The sequence below is a fragment of the Melanerpes formicivorus genome, unplaced genomic scaffold, assembly GCF_026170545.1.
Source record: "Melanerpes formicivorus ecotype bairdi unplaced genomic scaffold, bMelFor1.0.p_v2 SCAF_2, whole genome shotgun sequence".
NCBI lineage: Eukaryota > Metazoa > Chordata > Aves > Piciformes > Picidae > Melanerpes > Melanerpes formicivorus.
The window spans coordinates 39,650,555-39,659,481 of record NW_027142354.1 but is presented as its reverse complement, the minus strand read 5'-3'; the positions used below and the strand labels follow the sequence as shown (position 1 = coordinate 39,659,481).

General features: G+C 42.7%; 1 protein-coding gene across 1 annotated transcript; it reads left to right on the top strand.

The window, feature by feature from the left end:
• GLO1 (glyoxalase I) lies at window positions 1-8,248 on the top strand. The gene is made up of 6 exons (XM_068157551.1): window positions 1-135; window positions 1,089-1,171; window positions 2,022-2,162; window positions 3,786-3,853; window positions 5,536-5,625; window positions 7,663-8,248. Exons 1-6 carry the CDS (start codon window positions 55-57, stop codon window positions 7,749-7,751), a joined length of 552 nt encoding a protein of 183 aa, XP_068013652.1. The 5' UTR covers window positions 1-54; the 3' UTR covers window positions 7,752-8,248.
• Window positions 8,249-8,927: the final 679 nt, after the last annotated feature.

The window sequence follows — 8,927 nt, the reverse complement described above, 5'->3', positions numbered from 1 at the left end:
CGCCTCTCCGCGGCTGCCGCCGCAGCCGGCGCCGGTGGCTTGTCTTCTCTCGACATGGCGGAAGGGGCACAGCTCAGCGGCCTCAGCGACGAGGCAGCCTACGGCGCCTGCTCGGAGCCGGATGCCAGCACGAAGGTGGGGTGGATGGGGATGACGAGGGCGTCCCGGGGTTACCGGCGCTGAGAGGGTCTGCAGCAGCGCCCGTGCCTCTCCGCCGCGCTCTTTGACGGGCGGACGTGCAGTGCATGGGCGGCGGTATGGGGCCGGGAATGATCCCGAAGTGGAGGAGCGAGAGGGATGGCCGCGGTTTGCGTGGATTGCCAGACGCCTAGGGTGCGCCTTATGCGGCGAAACCGTCACGGCGTCGGCTAGCAGGGCTCGATTTCACGGTCGTGGTACCGGGCGAATGCGCCGCGCCGGCAGTTGTGAGCCGCCATCCGGTACTGCCCTGCGCCCGCGCCGGCCCTCGGCTAGTGCGAAGAGCGTCGGCCGGAGTGCGAGCGTCCGCTCTGCCCTCGGCAGCGAGGTAAAAGGGTGCTGCGGAAACTTCTCAGCCACCTCGTATCAGAGTGGCAAAAGAAATTCCCTGAAACACCACAAACATTCTTAAGTTTTAGTAAAAGAACGGTGTAGTTGCACTTAAGTTGTTCGACATAATGAATTCAGGCGTTTAGCTTTATTTAATTTCATTGTCTGCAGTGAGGTCCGATTTCAAACGTACACTTGCTTGCTGTGCTTGCATGCATGGTGGTTCATGGGCTGTATAGTTCTGTAAAAGAATAAGGATACGAATGATACTCCTTTTTTTGATACCAGTGATACTATATGAATGATAATAGTGGTGTTTTGTTTATGTTTTAATCATTAGGTTGCAAAGACATTCATTTAACACAAACCTGTATGTGTAGGATCGGGAGAAAACATTTTATTTACACTTAATATGTAAATAAATATTTATACTTAATGATACTCTATTTGTTACTTCTAAGCCATGCTAGTTTTAGATCCGTTATTAATTGGCATCTTTGTTAATACCCATAATTAAAACCTGGTCGATGTATAAACAATGAATCTATTTTCCCCCTCAGGACTTTATGTTTCAGCAAACAATGTTAAGAGTAAAGGATCCCAAGAAGTCTCTGGATTTTTATACAAGAGTTCTTGGAATGACGTGAGTAAAAGTTGTATGCCAAAATAGCATCCCCCTGCCCTACTATTCTTCTGAAAGGTGTTTTGTTATTTTGATGTAATTACAGTAATTGGTCTAACAACATAAACAATGCTGGCCCATCAGCTGATGCCCAGTTCAACAGTCTGGCAGTCTCTTGAGAACTCCCATAGCACAGCTGATGCCTAAGCTGCCAGTGAACTAATATTTGCCTTGACTAGAAATTTGTTTTCCTACAGAGGTCATTAATTATCAGTGATCAGCTTGCTGAGCCTGTAGCTAACTGTAACTTTTCTGGCTGTGGTTATAATCAGGAGTTGTTACAAATCTTAAGTTTATCTCAGAGGTAGTTCATGAACACATCTGGTCATCATAAGCTCCAAACTCAGTTTTTTGGGGAACGCTGTTGGAAGGCAGATGCCCTGCAGCAGCTTCATGTGTTTATGCTAAGGCTCTGTGCACATTCTTGACATTTTAAATGAGTTATTTCAAACCAAAATTTTAAATGCCATGAGTCCATACTGAAGTGAAATAAATTGCTTCCACTTTAGGTGGAGAGAGCATGAAATACCTCACTAGCTGAAAAATAAAATTGATGAGTTTGCACGCCTATTTGTTCTCATTAAACACCCTACAAAAAATGCTCAAGTATTTTTTTAGTTGATTGTCACATCTGAAATGGTTTTATCATTATACATAGCTATTGATATCATAAAAGCATTTCATCTCAAGTATGTTTGATTTTTAAACCTGTTTTTAAATATTTATTTCTGTGGGGAAGCATCTTGGTTTATTTGCAAACTACCTGATTACATTTTTCAGTTACTCTTTCAAAACAAATATTGTCTTTTAGACTGCTTCAAAAGTTTGACTTTCCTACTATGAAGTTCTCGCTCTATTTCCTGGGGTATGAAGATAAAAATGATATTCCAAAAGATAAAACTGAGAGAACAGCTTGGACGTTCTCCAGAAAAGCTACTCTTGAACTGACACAGTAAGTATTAGCATAATAGAATAGAATTAACCAGGTTGGAAAAGACCTTTGAGATCATTGAGTCCAACCTATCATCCAACACTATCTAATCAACTAAACCATGGCACCAAGTGCCCCATCCAGTCTCTTGCTAAACACCTTCAGTGATGGTGACTCCACCACCTCCCTGGGCAGCACATTCCAATGGCCAATCACACTTTCTATGAAGAACTTCTTCCTAACATCCAGTCTAAACCTCCCCTGGCACAGCTTGAGACTGTGTCCTCTTGTTCTGTCACAGATTGCCTGGGAGAAGAGACCAGCCCCCAGCTGTCTGCAACCTTCCTTCAGGTAGTTGTAGACAGCAAGGTCTCCCCTGAGCCTCCTCTTCTCCAGGCTAAGCAACCCCAGCTCCCTCAGCCTCTCCTCACAGGACTTGTGCTCCAGACCCCTCACCAGCTTTGTTGCCCTTCTCTGGACACATTCCAGCAACTCAACATCTTTCCTAAACTGAGGAGCCCAGAACTGGACACAGGACTCAAGGTGTGGCCTAACCAGTGCTGAGTACAGGGGCACAATGACAGTGGTTCCTGCTGGCCACACTGTTCCTGATACAGGCAATGAGAGATGACATTTGGGTAACAGTGATTAAACAGGAGTGGATGAGTAGGAATCCTGTTGGATTGAATAGGAAGTTTAATAACTACTGTGGAAGCATCTTCACTGTGACGTAGCTGAGATCTCACATACTTGGTAAATTTATTCTTTCTGTCTTTAGAGCTATTTCAAACTTCTAGGTGAGCAGTGGTACATAAATATGAAATAAGGCTTGCTATATTTTCAGTGCATGTGCCATCTGGGGTAGGTAAGCCACCCAGCATGGTTAGAACTGTCTTGGGAACCCCAGGGTATCCTAATAATGGATAACTGTTGCTTTTGGAATCTAGTCTGACTGCTTTTGGAATCTAATGGCTGCCCAGAAAGGTTGTGGAGTCTCCGTCTCTGGAGACTTTCAAAACCTGCCTGAATGTGTTCCTGTGTGGGCTATCCTAGGTGATTCTGCTTTGGCAGGGGGTTTGACTTGATCATCTCTGGAGGTCCCTTCCAGCCTCCAATATTTTATGATTCTAGGGTTCTATGATTCTAATCACAAAGAGGTATTATGTCAGAAACATACAACTCATGTAAACAAGGTATTTCCTTAATGCTACTAATCACTGTAATTGGGTGACAGGTTGGACTTTATTTTTGAGGTATTTTCCAATCTTACTGATTCTATGATTGTGCAGAAAGAATCTCCTGACATCTTCACTATCTGACTTACCTTCAGGACCTGCTACCCTCACTGTTTGCTCCCCAGAGATGGGTAGATAAACTGACTCATGCACTGCAACCTTCTGTCTAATCTAAGTGGGACAGAAGTGTCTGCCTCATTCAAATCTAGAACCTGAATTCTAGCGAGGGGCTGTGAATATGACTGGATTAGCCTCAGGATCTATGACTGGGGAATGTCTTCCAAGTTTAATGAACTCAGCTAACAGCTCTTACCCCCCCAAAGAAACAATTTATCCTTCTGAGGACACAACATTTAGGATTTGTTCATTTTGATACTTTCCTTCAACATCTAATAATTATTTCTTACAGCAACTGGGGCACTGAAAATGATGAAAATCAGTCTTACCACAATGGCAATTCAGATCCCCGAGGATTTGGTAGGTCTGTGTTTATAAATGTAAGCTTTGGTTTATCGTGATTCCATTTTAAGTCTTCTGTATTGGGGAAAAATGGACTTTGAAATGTTTTTTTTAAATCTATATACATTCTGTAAAAACATTAAAGAACTCTATATAAAGAAATGTTATTGGGTAAGTTCATGCTGTAGTGTTTAATTAAAATGAGAACTAGTAGAAAAATATTTTAAACTTCTATGGATGAAAAGACATTTTTAGTAGGTTGAAGAAAATATACTAGCACTAGGAAAGATGGGAACTTGCATCTTGTCCTTTGTCTCTCTTCTTGTGTCTTGTATGCTGTGAAAGATTGTGAAAATGGTGAACAAATGGCTCAGAGTAATGAGCCACAGTTATACTTTCAACAGAATCTAATCCTTTGGCAAGCAAACAGATGCTAATAGTAACTACTGAATGAAGAACAGTAATTGCTGGTGTGTATCAGGTTATCTTGGTGTTTAGACTGATAGACATTTGGATTTCTATTTTACAATCCACTTGTTACCCGTTTTAAGCTAGAATTCCTATTTGTAGCACTGAGGATAGTGTTCACGTGGCTTGATTTGGTGTTTTGAGTGCTTGAAAGGTCACTGCCTTGTGAACTAAGTTTCATACTCAAATCTAGCCATTTGATGTTTGCATCCTGGGCTGTATCAAAAGATGTGTGGCCAGCAGATCAAGTAACGTGATTGTGTCACATTGCTCTGGTGAGACCTCACTTGGAGTACTGTGTCCAGGTCTGGAGCCCTCAATACAGGAAGGACACAGAGCTGATGGAGTGAGTCCAGAGGAGGGCCATGACAATGATCAGGGGGTTGGAGCACCTCTGCTATGAGGACAGGCTGAGGGTGCTGGGGTTGTTCAGCCTGTAGAAGAGGAGGCTCCTGGGAGACCTAATAGAAGCCTTCCAATACCTGAAGGGGGCCTACAGGCAGGGTGGAGAGACACTCTTTACAAAGGCCTGGAGTGACAGGATGAGGGGCAATGGTTTCAAACTAGAGAAGAGCAGATTTAGATTGGATGTTAAGAACAGGCTTTTTACTATGAGGCTAGTGGAATACTAGAACAGGTTGCCTTGGGAGGTGCTTGGGGTCCCATCCCTGGAGATATTCAACTTGAGGCTCAACAGGGCTCTGGGCAGCCTGGTCTAGTTGAGCATGCCCCTGCTAACTGCAGAGGGTGTTGGGCTAGATGACCTTCAGAGGTCCCTTGCAGCCCAGACCATTCTATGACATTTAAAGTTTCTAAATAGATTTGTAAACTCAGGCCTTGCATATTGCCAGGATTAGTTGCTACAAATACAGCATTAGCAATAAACTCCTTGTTCTTTTGAAGTGGCTTGATGCCACAGAGTCATGTTACGTGGGCATGCTTCAAGAAAGGAAATACAAATAAACCAGTTGGAAAATACTTTTTTCCTAGTCTAGATAATACTCTCTTCTAAGCAATATGAGATGTTTTAACTCCAGAATTTCTACTTGAAAAGGTGTTATCAAAAATCCAACTTTCCAAAGGCTGGAAAGCAACATTTTTCTTGTACACAGTCACATCTTATGGCAACTATAGTGTGGGAACTTTTGCAAAGGGTGAAATGCTGAGCAAACGTTTTCCTAGGACACAGAAGAATACTTAACGGTGTTCTTCACTCTTACCTTCTTGCACAGGACACATTGGAATTGCTGTCCCTGATGTCTATAAAGCTTGTAAGAGGTTTGAAGAACTAGGAGTGAAATTTGTGAAGAAACCAGATGATGGTAAGTCTTGATCAGAAATGCAAGTCAAGTTTTTTCCTTGTTTTTAAAGTATTCTGTGTAGCAGGTACTACTGGACAGTTCCTAGTGGTTGTCATTGCTCAGAAGGCACTAGACCAGTTACTCCTGCACTTTCTCATGGAGACAAAACTGACAATAGATCCGTCTTGGTACAGTATTTAGTTGGTCTGGCTAAGTGCCTTCTGTGTGTTGTCTGAATCTACTAAAATTTGTATGTTGTTTTGCTGCCATAGTTTACTATGTATACTACTGTGCAGAGTTACTACAGAATTTACTTTGACACAGATCAAGTTCACACGTCATATCTGTTTGGTCCTTATTGTATGAAAATAAGGTGACTTAGAAGCCATAATTACTCCCACACATTGAAACGGGGCAATTCTTGACTTTTCTGGCTTTTCTTATATAAATAACACGTAGTTCCACCCACTAGCTGTTACTGTTATAACTGTCCTGTCACGACTGTTGCAACTGTTTTGTAGAAATAGCCTCATTAGTGTATATCATATTTGACTTGTATACCTTTTAGTAAAACATGCACAATGTATAGCTCAAATGTCGAGAGAGTACACAAAGAATCTCTATCTCAAAATAGCCTAAAATGCAGAAATCAGAGGCGTTTTTCAATGGGATTCTTTTTAATGAGAATTCTAAAATGGGCACCTAATAGCAGCATATCAGGAATATCCATCAGAAATGGTGTGGCCAGCAGGAGCAGGGAAGTCATTGTGCCCCTGTACTCAGCACTGGTTAGGCCACACCTTGAGTCCTGTGTCCAGTTCTGGGCCCCTGAGTTTAGGAAAGATGTTGAGTTGCTGGAAGGTGTCCAGAGAAGGGCAACAAAGCTGGGGAGGGATTTGGAGCACAAGCCCTATGAGGAGAGGCTGAGGGAGCTGGGGTTGCTTAGCCTGGAGAAGAGGAGGTGCAGGGGACACCTTATTGCTGTCTACAGCTACCTGAAGGGAAGTTGTAGCCAGGTGGGGGTTGGTCTCTTCTCTCAGGCAACCAGCACCAGAACAAGAGGACAGAGTCTCAAGCTGCACCAGGGGAGGTTTAGGCTGGATGTTAGGAAGAAGTTCTTCACAGAAAGAATGATTAGCCATTGGAATGTGCTGCCCAGGGAGGTGGTGGAGTCACCATCACTGGAGGTGTTTAAGAGGAGACTGGATGAAGCACTTGGTGCCATGGTTTAGTTGATTAGATGGTGTTGGATGATATGTTGGCCCTGATGATCTCGAAGGTCTTTTCCAACCTGGTTAATTCTGTCCTATTCTATACACAAATATGTGATATGTCTCCCTTTTGGCTTCAGAAACCAGGCTGTTGCCTGTATGGGATGGTTGTGTTTTTTAGATCAAAAGTAACATTTGTGCATGAAGCTTTAGTTTACGTGTATTGGAACTGGTCTTCCAGATTTCTTTTGAGAGGGATTTCTTTCTGAGAACAACTAATTGAGGAGAGACTTAAGTGATTCTTGACTTGCTCACTGTGTTCTCAGCTGAAGCAAATAGAAGATGTGTAGCTGAAAACTTGACTTGAACACAGATTTTTTGATTTAAGATTTCTCTTTTATGAAGTGATGCAGATATATAATGTAAACCACATTGGGGTGGGGAGGGGGGAACAAAGAAAAATCAGTAACATAAAAGTTCCTCATGGAGGTAGGCAACGTATACTGGCAAAGACAGTATAAAAACATCCTGGAGCACAAAAATATTTCTCTTTTAGAAGGATGAACACACAGAGGGGCATATGCAGAAAACTTAAGCAACAAAAGGTAGAATTTCCAAGTGACTTTAGGCTACAAGCTTTGTTGAGAGTAAGCTTGATAATTTAGCATATGAATATCTAATGCCAATTAAAAACTTACTTGGATGTATTCAGAATTAGCTGTCTATATTTGAGCTAATTCTTATACAGAAGGAAAAAATATTCTTTTGAAGTATTCACACTGGACATGAAGAACTAGCCTTGTAATCTTAACTCTTATTTTGTTCTTTTGTTATTTTTCTCTAATAGGTAAAATGAAAGGACTTGCTTTTGTTCAGGATCCTGATGGCTACTGGATTGAAATTTTGAATCCTAACCACATGGTGACTCTCACTTAGTTCTAATATAATATATTATGTAAGAGATGCCTGGTTTCAGTCCCCTGGAGACAATCTGTGGCAGTGTTTGTGAAATTCTTGCATAACAGAGAGGAATCAGTCATCTTCAGAGTCTCCTCTAACACTATTCCCTGGGACCTCACTGTACACGGATTCCTTTTAATTTTTTTCTTTTCTTTTTTTCCTGTGATGCCACTGCAGTTATTCAGTTAGGAATACTCAAGCATTTTGTGGAAGAGTGCTTACACAGATTCTCATCTTGAACATTAGGTTAATATTTCACTAAACACTATCAAAAGATACGGAGGCAGAAATTCACGCATCTCTCACTGTTTAGATTTAAACTAACAACAAAAATCGTGTGTTGCTATTGATGTGCTTCAACAAGGAAGAATAAAAGCCAACTTCAGAAGATTTGTTTCTTTCATGAAATCAAAAGATCCTGAAGGCTTTATGCTGTGTCTTGCATACTAGAAAATAAAATGTCAATAACTTTGGCTTGAGTAGTAGTGTATTTATGAAAGTTCTAATCATGCTTACATTGTAGAATCATGGAATGGTCTAGGCGGGAAAGGACCTCGAAGGTCAGCTAGTCTGACCTCTCTGCAGTCAGCAGGGACATCCCCAGCTGGACCAGGCTGCCCAGGGCCTTGTTGAGCTTCACCTTTATTATCTCCAGGGAAGGGGCCTCAACCACCTCCCTGGGCAACCTGTTCCAGTGTTCCATTACCCTCATAGTAAAGAACTTGTTCCTAATGTCCGATCTATATCTGCTCATCTCCAGCTTAAAGCCATTGCCCCTTGTCCTGTCACTGCAGGCCTTTGTACACAGGCTCCCCCTATCCTTCTTATAGCCCCCCTTCAGGTATTGGAAGGCTGCTATTGGCTTGCCCCAGAGCCTTCTCTTCTCCAGGTGGAAGAACCCCAGTTCCCTCAGCCTGTCCTCACAGCAGACGTGGTCCAACCCCTTGATGAGTCTCATGGACATCCTCTGGACCCACTCCATCAGGTCCATGTCCTTCCTATATTGAGGGCTCCAGACCTGGACACAGTACTCCAGGTGAGGTTTCACCAGAGCAGAGCAAAGTGGCAGAATCACCTCTTTGGATCTGCTAGCAATGCATCTTCTGATGCAGCCCAAGATGTGATTGCTGCCAGGCTGCAAGCACACACTGC